We start from the raw sequence: 19,677 nt of genomic DNA on the forward strand, positions 1-19,677 counted from the left end.
ATGACGATGAACTTTTGCGACACCAAAAAAAGAGGGGGGAGGGGGCAAGACTGTTCCTTTGACCGCGAAAGTAGCAGTGACTGTTTTCTATGATATTCATGGACTTGTCTTATTAATCATAAAAAAGTAAGGGGAAAAACATGACAGGATCTTACTACGCATCATTACTTGACAAGTTGAAGGCAGAAACTGCAGATAAAGGTCACATTTGCAGAAACAAAAATGTTGTTTCACCAAGACAATGCCTCAGCTCACACCTCAGGGGTTGCCATGGCGAAAATCTAGAATTTCTGTTTGAACTGCTTGACCACCCTCCTTACCGGGTATAAACCTAAAACCTAATGGCTTTCTTTATGTTCCTTAGGCTAAAAGTTGCGCTCGAAGGTCAGAGATGTTTGTCGAATGAGAAGGCCATCACCTTCGCAAACAACTATTTTGTAGAGACTCGCGTAAACGATTGTCAAAAAACAACTGCGCGTAAAAAATGGCTGAAATTTCCATGCATGAGCAAACACATTTCCAAATTGTTAACAAGTGCTGCCATCTTCAAGTTGCTGTCGGAAACATTTCAGCAACCGTCGTACTTAGTATTGCCCCCTTGTTAAATTCAACATTCATGGACTGGTATGTAATGATGACAGTTTAAGTTTTCGCGCGCGAATTTATCATTTATATCTATCCTATGAGTAAAGAGGTTTATCTTAAACACTGTAATGTAATTACGTAACTTTAAATTTCAGAACTAAAGTAAATTAAAAGCATGAAATAATTTATTAAAAAAAGTTTAAATCACGAGTTTTTTTTAGAACATATCTCTATTACAGAACAAAATGCAAAAAAAAAAAATATATCTTAGTCATGACACAATACTTATTTTTGGTGCAACCACGATGGCAAATCATCCTGAAGCTATGCATACTCAGAATTCGTTTAGAACATACCTATTAATTCTCTATGTAACTTGAAAGTCTAAGATAATATTAGATTCCATTTATCTAAACCTTATTGTAAAATGCACAGGAAAGCAAGCTTTTATCTAAAAAATTAACAACAAATTATTTCGTGCGTGCCATGGGGATGGTGCTCGATAGTGCGCGAGTGTATGAGCTGCGCTGTGCCATAATAAAACTAGTTAGGGCGCGGGCTTGGCTGGCGTCTGCCCGTCTCCGGCAGCATTAAGCTGTACGCCGCCCGCGCGCGCGGGAGTGTCGCATAATCTTCTGCGAGGGCTCTTCTGCCCGCCCCAGTCGCAGCCAGTCCCGGCTTCTGAGAGGGATTTGCCGGAGACGCGTGCTAATTTCAGGGGAGAGAGAGGAATAGAGAGGAGTGTCCGTTTGAATTATTTTCTAGACAAATGGAACCACGGTTTTTTTTCTACGTAAAATTTCCCCCCCCCCCCTTTTTTTTTTCAATTCCAACATAGATTTACGTAATTTAAGCTAGATTTGTATTCTAAGATAACAGTACAATCTTGGTACGTTATAGTACGTAGGTACACGTTTATAGCGTTTAGCAACTATCATAGTTAACGAATTTTTTTATGCCACTTGTAAAATTTTACTTTACCATTATATTACAGCACACGTTAAAAAAAAAACAAGCGTTAGAAAATTATGTGTATAACTGTGGAGTGTGCCCGTATGTATAGTACATTTTGTCTTTTTTTGACCATCTAATGGTTAATTTCTTTTTGTTGATTGTTTATGTTTGTATAAAATTATTGATAAAATTTATTTTTGTTTTCTGTGAAATTATAACTCGGATAATTTTTCCGGTGTTGCACAAAATGTTCCTGTAAATTACGGGAACATTTTCCAAAAAAAAAAAATAAAATACTTTTCCGGATATCTAATATTCTAGAGAGGTACATAAAGACGTCATCTTCGTTTCAACAGTTTATAGGCCAACACAATGCATTCGTCAAGGCATAGGTGGCACGTTAAGGGGCCCGCCTACATGCAGTGCAAAGTGAGCTGCAGAGGTTTAACAATCAGTTGTTTTTATCGAAACTATTTGACATGCGATTACCGATTTCGGATATAAAAGAGATTAAGGTACCGGGCATGATCCTAAAGTTGTTTAAGATGTCTCAGACATATAGTCGATTAGTAAATGCATGCTGAATAAGCCTAATTAGCGTATTTTCAGAGGCACGCCAAGCTCACAGTTTTCATTACTATTGCGTAAAACCACTTTTGGATCGTGCACCAATCCTTTCTCTTTCGCTGCGTATATAATTTGCACTAGGTCACAACGGAAAATTTTGAGAAAAACCGTGATTTCTACGACGTGTGCTGCGCGAATGTTCTTCCCGGTATGTGGCGCCGCCACGGCCGCTTGACCTTGGATGACGAGGCAGGAGGAAGGGGGGTCTCCGCGCTGCCTTTCTTCCTGTCCTCTTTCAGTTGTGCTTTGCTTGCCCGGACTGAATACTCACCCCGGCTAGGGCGGGCCTGTGGACACCAGACCGGGCTGAGTACACGCGTATTCCACAGTTAGTTGTGTTGAGGCCGAACGACATTAGAATTCAGCGTGACTGCAGGCGGGGTCATAAGGCAAGGTTACGACAGAATGCACCTCGGAAGAAGAACAAAACCATTAAAGGAAGTAAACGCCAAATCGTTGGGCATAAGTAATATTTCATTATACAAGTGATATATTCAAATCGATTTTATATGGCTTTGTTAGTTACGTATTTATTAATTTTATTTTATATGTGGCCATTAATATTTTTAATGGTATAAATTTATATGCAATCAACACTTTTAACCAAAATATGCATTTAACCATTTTAAAAACGCCAAGTTGAAATAAAGAATTTCACGTAACATTTAAAAAAGTATTTTTTTTAACTTCAATTGTGAATGAACGTAAGAATAAGAAGAGCCTTTTTTTTTGGAGGGGGGTGGGGGTTCTTATTTGGTAAGCAGAATTTGGTGCCCAAAGCAATTAGCTACAAACTGTTCGGTGTGTGCAAACATGCATAAATATTGCAGTATTTCAGACAGTGTAAGTTTAATTTGGACATAGAAGCTTGTCATTATAGTCACAATTAAAACAAATAGTATTTTGCCGGCTGTCCATGGCTGACTGTGATAGTTTGTAGTGGGAACACCTCTACACATTTGAAAATTTTTATACAGAAAACAAGAATAATAAGTCATAAATAGCATTTGTTGCATGTTATTAATGGCCGTACGATTAGTACACACTTCTATGTTTTTTTCCGGTGATTCAAACCATAAACGTCGGAGTCTAGCAACATACGTGCGGTTCTGGAAGTTGGAAGTGTATGCGTTCGGAGACGTACACGTGTCAATCTCGCTAAGCTCAGACTCACAGTTGACAAACGGAACTCCGTGAGAGCGGTTCAAAAAAAGTATCATATTGCATTATCGCCGCTGCTAATTGTAAAACCTTGACGAATTCCACAGGTTACTAAGAGACGTGTAATGTGTAGCCGCCGCTAAAATAAGAAAAAAACGACGCTGTGTTTATACTAATATCTCGTGTCACTTAAACCTCTCTGTGCGCTGGCGTGTTACGCATTGCGGAAAAAAGTTATCGTCTGTGCACATACCGTTCCACTCGTCTCACGTCACATTCTCATCAAGCACCCGAGCCCGGCAGTCGGACTGCATGCCTGACATTATAGCCCGCAGAATAAAACCATTTGGATATAAATGTTCAATTTTTAGTTTCTTTTGCTTACGAAGAGGCGACGCCGGACGTTTCGGCATCTAGGACCTTATTCACAATGCGCAGTCCGCAGTTTGACAACTTGCAACCGGCAGGCGGCAGTCGGAGATAAACTGTTCCACAGACAGCAGTCCAGCAGTCGCCAGTCGAGCAGTGGGATATCATCTAACTTCATTTCGGACTGCCAGACCGTCCCGGAGCAATGGCATACAAGAGATCCCACGCGGAATGACTGAAGAGTTTTAACATCAGCCGTCGTGTTTAAAATCTGCATGGATGCAACTGACAAATTATTTTATAAAATTGACAAAGCTATATTCTGGCTGCAGGCACGGCGGCTCAAACAGAATGGATAAGTTGTTTCTGGTTGAGGCAAACGAATGGTGTTTAACCATTCAAAAACATGGCATATGAACATCCGAGGCCAAACATCCTGATGCCATTAAGACCAGGTGACATCAGGATGAAAGAAGAAAAGTTAGTGCTCCTGGAATACCCTCACGGGTTCAGTCCTAGGAGGTGGAGGTGGTGAGGCTCGGCCGGGCTTCGGCCCGAAACAACTTGCCAGACCGCCAGCTGCCAAAATATTTTCACCTATCAGAAAATCTTTCGCGATGATGTGGTTTAATCAAATACTCCCTTGGTCATGATATGTAATTTTGACTGGCGACTCCGGACTGCTGACTATGAACTACGTGTTGCCTACCGATGCTACGCTAACTGCAATCCTAAATTTTGCTTTGGAATTATACAAAAAAACATTTACCACCTAAAACCCTGCAATGAAAATATTTAGCAAATATCTCAAATTTTAAAATTGATTTTTTTATGTTACCTTCTTTAATATCGATATTAATGATAATAACAATTTTAAAGCTTTAATAAAACCGGCCCGTTGTCGTATATCAGGTTTTTTCTATTTACGAAATTCATGAACACTGTCGTTTTTACATGTTTTATGTATAACGTATTCTATATAACTAATATTAAACAATCGAAGGATTATCAGCATTTGTTGTGAAACTTTCCTATAATGTAATAATAACACGTGTAGGGCCTATTGACTAAACAATCGTTCGTTAAATTTTTGTAATACGTATATATGCAAATTTGAGGCAACATTCCTTTTAAACTTGCTGTGCTTATTCAAAAGAAACGTGCAATTAAAAAATAATGCATCATTAGAAATGAAATTATTTTAGGAATGTGTATCTGATGAAAGACGATCCAAGGATGAATCTTTCGCACACACTGTATGCTGATGTAGAATGTAACGCCGACCCTAGTTGTTTCATGGTACGGAAAACTTAAAATTTTGTAATGAAAATTTTTGAACTGTAAATGGACCTTTCTTTTCCATCTACAACGACGCGTCTTCACAAAAAAAAAATATTTAGTTAATATTTTTTCCTTAAAATATTCTCATCAATACTAATATTATAAATGCGAAAGTAACTCTGTCTGTCTGTCTGTCTGTCTGTCTGTCTGTCTGTCTGTTTGTTTGTTACCTTTTCCCGGCTGAACGGCTGAACGGATCGTAATGAAATTTGGCAAGGAGATAGATTATATCCTGGGGATGGACATAGGCTATATTTTGTCTAAAAAAAAAATAAAAAAAAAAATTAAACGTGTTAAAAAAATATATCTTAATTTTATGTAATGTGTGTCATAGATATACAAACTGTTAGTGTCATTCCTCTATGCCTGCCGTGCAATAGCTTTCAAGCCATTACGTTACGTTTTTCTATTGTAAGGAACTAAGTAGAGAGTAAGAAAAAAATAAAGATCTTGACAGTTTGTAGTGTCACCATATTTGTTTCAATTTTCAATACCGTTTTTGTATATTACAATTTAAATTACAGAAAAAAATCATGTTTCATAAACACATAAATAGTGAGTGTGTGTCATTTCTCTATGTCCACGAGGTCTTGCCGCGTCAATTTTCTCCTTCGGGCGAACCCGTCCGCTTAGTTAAATAAACAGCTTTTATCGTTGAATGATTTCATGATTTATTTCATGAAAATCTGCTCTCATAAAAAAGTAAGTTTTATAGTCATTCAATATGTATCTCTTTCTCTCTCTCTCTCTCTCTCTCTCTCTCTCTCTCTCTCTCTCTCTCTGAAGATCAATCTATGAATCGTTACACATTTATTTCCTTAATTTTTTTTATTTTGATTTGATACAATATGATTTCACTAAAAATCTATTTCTACCCCTTCCTATTTTCATTTCCACATTACGAAGTTTCACTTCTTCCGCGCGGAGGGACTCCACGCAATATTTTTGCATGAAATTAAAAACTATTTTTTAATGATGCCAAAGAAGTATAACTTCTCATGCGCGTACCTAAGTACACGCACCCATTTATTAAATTTAATTTCTTCTATATTTTTTCTCCCTACCTAGGGCACTCATAATTCTTTTAAATTTCACGTGTATGTTTTCAATGTCATTCGAGTTGTACAATTTTTTTTGTCAAATTGGTCATTATTTATACTTTGTTTTATTTTGGAAACATACGTATTTTAGGTATTATGACAAATAAAAAAAATAATTACACTAATATTCTTAGGTTTTTATTGTGTGGATAGGTTGAAGTTTAATATTAAGTAGGTATATAAATTCGTAAACTTATAAATTTCTTCGAAATTTATTCATAGGTTGGTAGGGCCTACTAATATTTATATTTGTATAGTTTGAAGTTTAATATTATGTATGTACGTAAATTCTTAAACATAGAGTTATTTATTAATTTATTTAGAAAATTATTAATAGGTAGGTAATAAGTTTTTCTATTTGTCAATATTGTTATTATGGTAGATAGGAGTACAGTAAATGCCTACATTCTTATATTCCTTTATATCTCTTTCGTTTTGGAGTGTTCCCGAGCCATTCGGGGTCCTCAACATCACCCCCCCCCCCCCCCCAGGTGGTTAAAGCCCCAAAATTTCGAAAGTTTAAATTTTTTAAAAAATCTTTTTTTTTTTAGATTTTAAGTGTTTTCGAGTCATTCAGGGTCCTCGAACACCCCCCCCCCCCCCCTCTAGGAAAAAGCCCCAAAATTTCGATAATTTTAGGTATTTCAAATATCTATTCTTTCGAGATTGAGTGCTTCGAAACATTCGAGGTCTTGAACCTCCACCCCCCCCCCCCCCCCTCTCTCTCCCTTCCACAAAAGTGAAAGCCACAAAATTTCGAAAAATTGGAGGAAATTGTATTAAAATTAAGTCATTACGAACTAAAGTGTCCGGGGCATGGTGGAACTTTTACCCAAAGTCGACTTCCCACCCAATTTTGAGGGAGGGGGGGGGGATGCAAAACCCCAAAATTTCGAAATATTTCTTAAATTTAAGAATACTTTTTTACTATTTGGAGTGTTTCCAAGCCATTCGGGGTCCTCAAACTACCCTCCCCCCACAAGGAGTCAAAGACCCAATAATTAAAAAATTTCGGAAAATTTCCAAAAGCCTATTCTCTTTCGATTTGGAGTGTTTACGAGCCATTCGTGGTCCTCAACAACACACCCACCCCCCTCAGGGGTCAAAACCCCAAAATTTAAAAAAATTCAAATATCATTCTCTTTCGATTTTTATTGTTTCTCAGCCATTCAGGGTCCTCAAAATCACCACTCCCCCTCTGGGGACAAAGCCCCAAAATTTCGAAAATTTCAGGAATTTCAAATATCATTTCTTTCGAGATGGAGTGTTCCAAACCATTCGAGGTCCTGAACATCCACTTTCCGCAAAAGTGAAAGCCCTAAAATTTCGAAATATAAGAATATATATAATTGGATGTTGGCATGTATGACGTCGATAAACTCTTACACCGTTTGACCGATCGCCATGAAATTTGGCACATCGAAGTGTTTTTATCATGAAGGTTTTTATGCTATCCATTTTTTTTGTAACTCGCCGCTAGATGGCGCTGTAGCGCATCAACTTCTAAACCTTTCAACCGATCGCCATGGGTAAACAGAAAATCATAGGTCACAGATACACAAACAGTAATTATGTATCATTTCTTAATGTCCAACACACTGGACATATCGCTATCCATTTTGCTGTAACTCGCGGACAATATATCACCCGGTGTTCAGCCCGGGCAAAGCCGGGTACTGCAGCTAGTAAATATATAACCCTTATAATATCGTCGAATTGCATTCTTATTTCCATTATTTTTTTCACTTATTGTGACATAGTAGGCTATTCAAAAAATATGACGAAGTTGCATACAAATATATCGGGGCTCCTTGCGCTGCCTAATGTTTCAAAATGCTCTCGCTGAAAATAATATAATGACTTCATCTAACTTAAGAGCATTTATTCAACTTCTAAAAATCGTAAAAATCGTACTTTATTCATAAGAAAATAAACATTAATGTTTATATTTAAAAAAATGTATTTCACTGGGTGCTTCATTCTGTATATTATTTTTGTTTTTATCTTCTGCCAGCCATTTTACAAAACAGATAATGCGCGTTAGATATTTTGACCTTGAGTGCTTTGCCCTGTGTCGTGCATCTCTGCGCCCGGCGAGCCGAGCCAGTCGCTCGGGGAGAGTGTTTATTAGGCTAACGCTATGTCACGTAAGTTAATACTGTGAAATGTTTTGTAATTTAGATTCTGAATTATTATTTTATTGTTTCCAAGTAAATCTGTCTATATGCCGAGTTTGATGTGCTCTTAATAATTAGGTACAGGCTGAGAATCTCGAACTATGCTATCTTACACCTCTGTCGTGAGGCACCTCTATCAAGAAGTGTGTGACTGAGTGGTATGTTTTGTGATCGAGTTGTAATTTTTGATGTTTAACATCTTGGCTCTCTGTATAAATGGATTGTCCGCAACCGAAATTGCTTTACATATTGTTACAGTAAAAAACTATGCCTGTAAGTACCATGAAGAAATTCAGTCAGTGTATGTTGGAGGATTGCGTAAGCAAGTAACTTTGCATACAGCAATATTGAACTACTTTAATTCTGAATAGGAAAAGCTTAAGTAAGTTTTAATATGACAGTGACACACAAGTTCCTTTCCTTTTGATTCGGGCTAAAGCATACGAAATAATTACAATTTATCTAGCGTAACCACATATTATATTTGTCGTTGTAGCAGTTAGAACCATACAGAAATGGGACCTGTAGAGTGTCAAATATGTAGTAAACAACAAAACAATACTGCCACATACATTATGAAACATAAATTTGGGCAAAGCATGAATCATAAAAATGAGATATGCCATGACTGATTTCCTACTGTTTATGACGTAAATTAGAGGTGTAGTAAATCTAAGTGAGTGATACTTTGGTCTAAATTTGGTAGATTTAAATTTAATTTGAACTTATTGTACTGTAAGGTCCCTTGTTTAAAATCACTGGTTTTTAACCAACTCCACAGTTGTACAATACATGTGAAAAAAAAATTAACAATAAGAAATCTAGTTTTATATGCACACACACTTTATATGTATATATGTAAATGCATACACATATTTACATATCAAATGTATATATATACATTTATGATTGCGACCACTACGATGCCCATTCCCTTAGCAGTTTCCATAAAAATTTTCTGTTAGCGCGCCTGCTCCCGTGTGGGTAGCATTTCAGCAACCTTTCAAGGGGTTTGTAACTGGGAATAAAGGTTTTCATACCGAAAATATTAGCTAAAACCGTACTAGAACGTGTTCGATTTTTTCTGCTTTACCCACGAGCCAATGTTGCCAAGATGATTGACCCGCGTGTAAGAACATAAACCTGTATATATTAACTTATGCAAACATTAGGAAACGTATTAGTTTCCCAAATTAAATTTTATGGTATTGGAGTATTCTGAAATATATTTGGTAAACTAAAATAGTTACTGCATTGCTCTACTGATAATACATAATCTCCTACAAAAGTTCCCATTGACTTTGTTGTGCGTCTATAAAGCGCGCTATTTTTCAACTTAGGTAATGGAATATAATTTTTTTTCGATAAAATATTACTGATTCAAAAAATATGCTTACAGCAAATACCTACTAAAACATTTTATTTGTTTATCCTATTATAATAACATTAAATTTATAGCTTAGTCATTTGGTTTGATTGTTTAATACAAGTAGTTTTAACAAATAATTAATTATCTAAATTTATTAGGAAATTATTGTCCATATATTATTACTGAATAAACTTAGCAAATCATAGAAACCCCACACCTGTTAGTCTAAACGAAAATGCGATGGTTTTCCTTCACTTCAGATTTCAGTTTACTATGCGAACTACTACATTAAACTGAGCGTGTTTATTTGTCTCACTTGTTAACGAAAATTGTTAATTACAATTTCTTTTAAGTAGTAGAATAAGTTAGTAACCAATCAGTATGTACGTACGTATAAAATATGTGAATCGGGACCATTTGGAATTAGTACAATACAAATAGCACATTTAATATTGTGAATTAGTTGAATGAGCTGTCTTATTTATGTTATCTTATGAATATATAATAAATAAACTACATTTGAGCAAACTTCATTAATTTTACAATTGCTCGGTTTTTTTTAATACCGCACAAATTTGTTTTATTTTTTGCAAGTGAAGTCAGGAAGATTAAATACCAAGTTCATCCACCAGGTTACATTATTTTTAAATACACCGTGAGATTTTTTATATATTTTCAGTAATTGGTTGAATGGACAATAACATGTCTATCCTAGCCCAAAAAGCATGATTTGTCGGCAAATGCGTTGTTAGGTTTTCTGTTAGTATTCTAGGTATCGTGTGAATGGAGTAACTAATTATTTCTTCTCTTCTGCTGGATAAACTTTTGCTCATTTTTATCCCCATGGGTATAATTGAAGGTATAGCATAAATTTGGCAGCTGTGTAATGGGCTTAATTTAAATGAAGAATATGCGGTCCTAACCTTCACAAACAATAACTGGAGGATTAAATTCTGTAGTGTAAGAAGTTGAAACGCCAACGTACGAAACATATGTTCCAGATTAGGTTATCAACTAAATTAAAAAAAAATATATGCTTTCTTCAAAGTCATTTAAAAACCAATTCCAAAAATTCTTTTTCATCAGAAATTATGTTTACCTTTTTTACTTGCACATACTCCCCTTTAGAACAAGGTTTTTTTAAAACCGATATAAGTTAAATCTACGCTAAAGTTTAATGACAGGAAAATGTATTAAACTGGGCATGTTTATTGGTTCAAGCAGAGCTAGAAAATGTTATCATTCAGTTACCAGTAATTTAATAGGTCTGTACTTTTAGGTAATGTTATATCGATCTTAAAAATTGCAAGACTTGTGTTTCTATAATAAGCAGATAGAGCATTATAATTTGGGAAACTGTTGGCGTAATATAGGCTTATACTGTGCGTCTTGTACGGGATAGCCTAGCGTGTGGATTATTCAGGACACAAATATGCATTGCTGTGGACAGGGAAGCGAGCGGTCGCCAGCTACACGTTCCTTATCACCACGGCCTGCTATCATTCTCTCATTCTCTGCGTCTGTCTTTTCCCCTCCTCCCGTGTTGCGTTCAAGGTCGCGTCAAGGAAGAAGGGAAGAGGAAGGTGGCCGGAGCTGTGTCCCCCCCACTCCCCAGCTGCCCTCCTCCCTGCTCAGTGTTTCTTCGACTCGCCACCCTGCTTGGAGGAAAAACTACAACTCTTGAGCCCGAGCGGTGAAAAAATCGGCCACGAGGCGGGCCCCTTAAGAGTTTTCCAGAGGTGATCAAGTGGTGTGTACCGATGGGAATGCAGAGCTGCCAACCATTACGGATTTTCCGTAATTATTACGGATTTTAACCCCGAATTACGGAATTACGGAACATCGCTAGTTTATTACGGAAACGAGGCTTTGTGCTGCATGGTAACGGAAAAATTTACGTTTCTGCTGTGCGTGTTTCGTGAACGCTGTTTGAATACTTCGCTTGGTTGCTCAAATAACGGAACTAGTAAGTGTGCGCATGTACGATGTACTGTCGAAATAAGTAAATTAATTCTCGTGTTTTCAAATAATAATGGGATGGTATTACGTCCGTTGTACGATACAACTAGTACATATCCTCGGACTTATCGTTTGAAGGCTACTTACATCACGATAATTTTTGTACGGTACTTTGGCTAACCTGTGTTGTATTAATTTATTTCTTGAAAGCCATTTTTTTCATCATAGTGTTTTTGTCCGGTTTTTGTCGTGTCTACAGACGTGAAAATTTTTTTATTTTTTTCGATAGTGTTGTGTTCTTCAGTGCCGGTTGTAGAAATGAAGCGTGTGACAGAATAATGTGCATCTGTGGGAAAAAACACGCAAGACTTCAGAACTTTCCACTTAAATATTCAAAAGAATGGCCATGATTGTCGTTTTCAAATGTTTGAAACGCCACGGTTTTGTAATGTATGCGCGTGTGACTTTTCGATTGCACATGGTGAAAGGGATGACTGTAGACGGCATATTGAATCAAAGAAACATGCAGAACATTTTAAAGCCGTGACTAGCAATAAATCTATATCTTCGTTTTTTCGCTACATCTGAAGAAACGAAAGTAACGAACGCAGTTACTGTTTACAAGTCCTTGTGTTTGTCTTGTTTGTTTACATGACATTTCTTATCGAACCAGGATAAAAGAAGCAAATAAAAAGACAGTTGTTTTAAAGTTTAACTTTGAATACATTGAATTGAAGATTCAAAATATCCAGTAAAATTATTAATATTTCTTACATATTCAGATGATTGTATTGTTCAAATAGATTTTTTTATGTATTAATTTGCATTGTATTCATATTTTTATTTTTATTTTGCATATTATTGTCGTTGTTTTATCTTGTGAGTGTGTTATAATGCCCCAGGAAAAATTTATCGTGCATTATTTACGCGTACTTTTTTCATATACCTAATTGCCATTACTGATGGGTGTGATTTGAGGTTGGCAGCTCTGGGAATGAACGAGCAGGCGTGCTCGCTGCCCGCAGGATGTGGAGGCCTCGTCGCTCGACGGTGACCTTGGCCGACGTGGTGGAGCTGAGGGGCGAGGCAGGACTGTCGGAGCCCGAGCTGTGGGCGCTGCTGTGCCAGGCCGCGCAGGCGCTGCAGGACCACTTCCTGTCCGGTGAGTCATAACCAGAGTCCCGGGAAAAAAATTCGTGGGTTCATTTCGTGTTATGCTGAAATTCAAACAATTATACCTTAGTGCTGCTTCTGTCATTTGTTCACTGTTAATCTGGAGGACTGAGGGCCAATTAGAGACCCTCACTCATAGAAGTGTCGAATCACAGGCCACCCAGTCGAGACGACTCACAAGTCAGCAGCCAATGAACAGTTGGCATTTGCCCGAGTGTGTAGAGGATATTGGAGTCTATCCTGAAGGGCATTGAACCCGCGAATTTTCCGGGTCTCTAGTCATTAGTAGAGACCGGTAAAATTCGCGGGTTCATTTCGTGATAGGCTTAAATTCAAACAATTGTATAATTCTGCTGGTACTGCTATTTGCTCGCGGTTTAACTGGAGCTCTCTGGGCCAATGAGAGACTATCGACCAAAGAAGCGTCGAATCACAAGCTATCCAGTGGAGACGACTCGCAATTTAGTAACCAAATGAACACGCGTGTTTACTTCAGAAGTGCAGAGGATAATGGCGGCTATCCTAGAGGTCATTGAATCCGCGAATTTTTCCGGTCCCTAGTCGTTAGTGCGTGCGATGGAAACATTTAATACATAGAGACCGGAAAAATTCGCGGGTTAAATGACCTCCGGGATGAACTCCATAGTTCTATGTACACTCGGTAAAATGTAACCCACTCATTGGCTGCTTGTCTTGTGAGACGTCCCAACGTAGCAGCCTGTGATTCGATAAAGCTTTGGTTGGGTGTTTCTCATTGGCCCAGAGTCATCCAGGTGAGTTGTGAGCCAATAGCAGAGGTAGCACTGAGGTATAACGATTTGTATTTTAGCCTGTCGCGAAATGAATTCGCGAATTTTTCCGGTCTCTAGCCATTGGTCGTGCCGCTCCGGGTGTACCAAGTGCGTTGTCAAATACAGTCTTGGATCAACCGCCTTCGTCTAGAATGTCTTTACGTTACCTTGTATGAATATTACTAATTTACCGTCACGCGATGGGAGTGACAAATCCTTTTACTGAGCACCAAATTATGTTATAAAGATCGCAGGCTTTCACGGCCATTGCCTGCATTTTATTTGCCTCTGGGCGTAGGCCAGGCCAGGTAATTTGTCTTGCGACGTTTCGGCAGACATTGCAGCTGCCATCATCAGGTAGACAGTCATCATCAGGTAGACTGAGTCAGACTCAGCTGCAGTGACTGCCGAAACGTCGCATGACAATTACCTGACACGGCCTACACCCAGAAGCCAAGAAAATGCACGAAATCATATAGTCCGACATAGAACTACTAATTTCTATACTAGCTTTTTATATAACACAATTGTCAACTGTAATCAACTGAGCGACAACATTCAAATTTTTAACTCTAAGTTTACTGTCCAGGAAGATTAATACGTTATGATAAACAGTGGATGCCAACTTAACCTGGTTGTTTATAGAAGACTAAGATCGAAAATAAAATTCACGCGTTTTTCGAATGTAATTCGTATACTCAAACCTAATCACAAACATTACCGCCAAAATGTAACACTACGCGTACGATTCTGAATTATACCGTTTTACAACTAAACATAGATAACATAAGTTTTAATTTTATCCTAGCATCCATTACTAGTAAGTGACTCAAAATTACTGGGGTCAAATTAATATACTGGTAATTCACTTCAAATAGCAAAACAAATTGAGACCCTTTTTTTGCAACAGGAACTTATATGAATCTAATAAAAAAATTAGTGCAATAAAGACTAGTGATCTCAAATACAGGAGAAAATCAATACAAATGAAAATAGTTAAAAATATATTCAAGAAGTGAAACAAAGATGGAATTGTTTGGATGCTTTTATAATATATATAAGCATTATTTTACCAATGAAAATAAATATTAAATAATTCTAAATCTACATCACAAATACCTTTGAATATCCTAGTCCTTACCAACCATAAGGAACTGGTGCTTTTTCGCTTTTTCGCTGAATAGTTTTGTTCGTAGAAATACTCGGCTGGACGAAGCGTAGCGTGTTCGTACGCAGCGCATGCTCCGCCGATATGTAGACCACTGAACATCTTTATAACTCCGAAAACTTCTTCATGAAATCTCAGTCATCGGAGCGAATAGATCTTGAGAAATTATACACTTCGAAGTGAAGTAAAGTCTTTCAGTAGTTGCTTCAAAATACACTATTCTTGTTAAGTGTCGGAACTTCTGGTCGAAACCAGCTGTAACTAGCGTTTCTTAATTTGGATATTCGCTATTTTTCAGAATAATGCTTCTCGATCGTTTCTTTGACAAGAACTCAATTCTTCTACGTAGTTAAGCTTATTGGTTATATTTCGCATCGACGTCGTCATTATGTTTGTAGATTATCTTCTTTGAAAAATTTTTAAAAATAACTTTGCTTTGTTTTTGTTTTTTTCCGCACGGACTGTTTGAAGGCGTGATCAGGACCGTGCGTAGAATTTCATTTCGTAGGGGAGGGGGGGTCGCGTAGAACAACTTTGCCGGCTATTTGCTATCACATTTTTATCATTTTGTTTCGTGGTAATGATGTATTTTTGATAGATCTTTTAGGACTTCGGGTCCTACGGGAGACCTCTTCAGAGGCGTGGAATGCGCGCTGGGGCAGAGAAGTTACCGTGGTCCCGAAGGTTGGGCAGATTGTTCCGTGCGACCGGCGCGTTACTAGGCGAGTCCCCCCCCCCCCCCCCTTCCTCCCTCCGCCTCTTCCGTGGGAGACGTCTACCACCGCCTTCGAGCAGTGCTGGTAAAGCCATGTGTGCTCGTCCGGGATTCAGTCCATGCAACATCCTGTACATCCTGCTCCCCGTGCGTGGGAGTGTTGTGGTTGTTAAAGCAAGCTTATGCCGTGTTGGCACAAGAGCTTTCTATGGAGCTGCCTTGACGTGATCCTCAGCTGACAGTTTACACAGCCGACACAAGACCCCCTTGCCTCCCCACGTGCGGAGGAGATCGAGGGGATGATGGTTGTTGACAGTTCGACGACTAACCACCCTCTCTCTCTCGCCACAACATCGCCCTGTAGGCTCACCAGCCGCCGTTGCATTATTAATGCTCGCGTCTGGGTCCCGGTCACCGCTTTGTGTCTGGAGGCCCGCTGTCCGGCGCCGAGGCTTGGATTGGCGAGGCTAGCCGGTGGGTGTGGTTGCGGTTTCGCCTCCGCTCTCACTTAGTATTTTTTTTTAACTTTAAACTGCTGAAATCATCGAGAAATTGATTGAATGATGCTGGCTGGCCGATCTCTTCAGTGGCACACCCGCGCGTCCGTTATTGGTTTATATCATTTGCAGTGAGTTCTACTGCTACAGGTAAAAGTTTTTTTTACTGATTCAAGCACAAGTTTTCAAGATTAAATTGCATACATAAGCTTTCTATTAGCGAGCCAGTAAGAGTTAGTTCTCCAAGTGTGTCAAATATATGCGTCACAATTTTGTTTGTATAGATTCTTATTTTTTATCATTAGTTGAATGTGAATTTATTTAATGTGGAATTTTTATCGTGCTAATGTCCAATTCGTTTCCGAAAGTTTTTCGTACTTTTGTAAGGGAGTAGGGGGTGTTATGTCCAATCCGCCTGTTATAAACTACCATACCAAAAATGTGTAAGTTGTTTATTAATTATTTTGTTATATGTGTGTGTTCTTTAACTCTGCATTTACAGTCTTTGGTATAAGTGTAAAGCTTCTGTCCCATTGGGGAATCGAACCGCGTTCCTGGCCTGTCAGGTTCTTGCAGCACAACTCAATCACAGCTGCGATGGTGGACACGCGTATCATCTTATAGGGAAGACGGAAACACAGCTGAGGCTTTCAAATAAAGATTGCGTCATTTTCGCGGCTCTTTGAGAGCTACCTCTATCTTCTCTTGCTCCCCTTCACGCCCCCTTCTTAATCATCTCTCTCACAATTCCGTTTCGTAGCGCCGCGCCGAGATGCCAATCTTTTGCGAGATATTTTGTGTGTGGGCTTCCATCCCATCAGTGTAGCTACACTTCTTCTTGCTTTAGGTTTTCCTTCCCTCCTGTGAAATTTTTTTCTCTCTTTATTTTATTGTCGTGAGTTTGCATCAAGCTCCCTTTGTTTCTCTTTCTTCTTTCGCTTTGCTCATGTTCTGATTTATTCAAAACGACGGCACGTCCGTTGCGATATATTCAAACCGTTGGGAAAGGCGACAAACTTACAATTTATTTTTATATAAATGAAATATTTTTACTTACAGCACTCAAAAGCTAACCAAACAACGGGTTTCGCTTCCGATTTTTTTTAAAGGTATTGCTATTCTTATCGTGGTCTGTAGTTTATTATTTTTAAATCATACATTTTTACTTTACTTTTTTTTGTGTTGCTTTGCATTATACTTTTAGCAAATGATACAGCATGAATAATATAAACACGATTCATTATTTGTATGTCGCTTATTATTTGGGAACGATAAAATGCACGGGCTAAATGACCTCCAGAATAGATTGCACAGTCCTCGACGTACACGGATCAATTATGCCTTTTCATTGGCTGCTCGTTTCGGGATGGCTTAGCTGGGTTTCCCGTGATTCGATCCTTCTATGGTCGAAAGTTTATCATCGGCTCACAGTCCCACACAAGCTGTAGGCCAATCTCAGAAGTAGCTGAATGTTAAAAAGTTTTAATTTTACCCTATCGCCAATTGAAACTGAGAATTTTTTCGGTCTCCATTATTATATAGGTTTTGTTGTGCAACTATAGTAAGTGAATATTTCCAACATTTGCTGAGAAAGTAACAAAATAAATAAACTCCTGCATGAAGTAATCGTGAAACAGTTAAGTACCCTGCGGTAACTGCAGTTCTATACAATTGATACTTAGCAATACTTATATTGCCATACTGAAAACTAAGATAGATTTAATAATTAATGTGTAGTATGACATTCGGTCAAACTGTGGGTCTGGACAGATAATGACTCTCAGATCCTTTTTGTGTAATTTTTCTTAAGTATTTCTTTTGCTCAATAAGTCGTCAAATTTTAATCAGTTCTTGTTCATTAACTTGAGTGAAGTTGTGAAGGAAGGATCCTGTCCATTTATGATCTTAGGACCAGTATTCTTGAGGTGATAATTTTTGATTGAATAGGGAATTGTGTCCTAAATTATTTGCTTTGCCAAATAGATTTTTTTTATGGCAGCATTCCACGTATTTTGTGATGATAGCTCTTGCATCAGTACATAGCATATGGGTTGTATTCCCATCGTGGGATAGCGCAGTTTCCGACACCCTTCATAACATGGTTGTATTTTTTATGGTCAGAGGTCAGGGAGGGTGGTCGGATTAAAGCTACAAAAAAATATCGTATTTTACGATGTTTCACTTTCGTGTAAGATTTTGTGTGTAAGAATAAAATTTTGATTCGTCACGGACGGTCTATCGTTTCAGTACCAGATGTGGTATTTTTCCGACATATTGTTTTTGATGAATAAAAATAAATTTGGAAATATTTTACTTGCTGTGATTCTTTTTAGTTTTATAGCCTAGTGCTGTTCTTTTCCAAGTGTTACAAGCTCTATATACAACCTATTATTATATATTTTTATTTTGTTGTAAATTTTCTGTAACGAATTTATTTTTTAATATGCTACTGCTCGTTAGTTTCTCCTAAAGCATTAATTTTACTTTATATATCTGTGAATAAATTAAATAAAGTTTTAATATGAATTTTCGTTTTATTATTTAATTAGCTCATTGATTTGAAATGATTGTGAAACTTTCATACTTTACACTTGTTTATTCCACTTTTTTTGGGGGCATTTAAGGCGTGTACGCCTTCTCTTACACTAAACCATGAGACATAAACAACGTAAATTAAGTCATATCGAGGAATTGAACATAACAAATTACAGCTGTTATTGATTAATCATCTACCTATTTAACATCCAAGTTTAGTACTAATATAAACCATGCAAAATATTCCAATAATCAAAAACTATATATTTAATTAAAAGCTAACCTAAAACATGTTAAATATTGTTTTGAATAAAAAAATATTTAAATATTATTTAAATTCTTATTATGATACTGTCATCCTTCACACATTCACACACACATTCATTCATTATAGTACCCTCTAATTGATTACCTATTCATCTGAGCACGTGTGCTGTGTTAGCGCTTGCCATAATCTGCAGGATGGACGTGTCTTTCTGATTGATGGCGCCTTCGTCGCGGTTCACGCAGCCGGAGGGGGGAATGGCCATTAGGAAATGCGCGCGGGCTCCTGCCGCGTGGACATATATTCATCTCGCGGGCCCGACAGCTCCGGCACGCCTATAGTGGTCCGGAGGATGCTGAAGCAGGGTTCTGGGTCCTGTAGGAGGGTTGAGGAGGAGGAGGAGGAGGAGGAGGAGGGGGTAATCAATGGCGGCCCTACACGCCGCAGTGACGTAGATCAGGGACCGGGCGCGGGCGGGCGAGGGGATAAGGCGGACACACCTCGCTCGACTGTCCCCGCCAGGGGCGCCACGGTTCGCGGTCGAAAGTAGCCACGCGGCCTCGTTTCCACTAAAACTGTTTCCACGTACTCGAACCCGCGGACCCACCATGCTCTCGAAACTGCCCTCGGCACGGCGCGGGTGTGTGAGTCCTGGACGCAACCCTGCCAAACAGGGGCGCAACAACAGGGGGGGGGGGGGGCAAGGGTATTTTTCCCCCTCCCCCCCCCTCTGAAACCTTGAAGTGGGGGCAAACGGGAGCAATGAAAGTGCTGTGTACTCAATTTTTAGATGATAAAACTGCTTAAATAGCACCATTTTTCACCTTCAAATACAAATTTTTTCCCCGGGGGAGGACCCCCGGACCCCCCGCTTCAATAGGGGGGATCGAT

At 38.4% G+C, this 19,677-nt stretch overlaps 1 protein-coding gene across 7 annotated transcripts in view; it reads left to right on the forward strand.

Annotated features, from left to right (window-relative positions):
• LOC134543313 (tyrosine-protein phosphatase non-receptor type 13-like) overlaps window positions 1–19,677 on the forward strand; it is a 369,574-nt gene that overhangs the window by 138,128 nt on the left and 211,769 nt on the right. For 5 of the 7 annotated variants that reach the window (XR_010076906.1, XR_010076907.1, XM_063388252.1 and 2 more), the window contains one exon: window positions 12,668–12,804. Coding sequence is in view for 5 of the 7 variants with exons in the window: in XM_063388252.1 (XP_063244322.1) it covers window positions 12,669–12,804 (136 nt within the window). In the remaining 2 variants the exon portion in view is untranslated. Of the gene's footprint in view, window positions 1–11,235; window positions 11,434–12,620; window positions 12,805–19,677 lie in introns of those variants that run through there. The other 2 variants (XM_063388250.1, XM_063388249.1) reach the window with 2 other exon arrangements.

This window comes from Bacillus rossius (genome assembly GCF_032445375.1).
Source record: "Bacillus rossius redtenbacheri isolate Brsri chromosome 9 unlocalized genomic scaffold, Brsri_v3 Brsri_v3_scf9_2, whole genome shotgun sequence".
In the NCBI taxonomy this organism is placed as follows: domain Eukaryota; kingdom Metazoa; phylum Arthropoda; class Insecta; order Phasmatodea; family Bacillidae; genus Bacillus; species Bacillus rossius.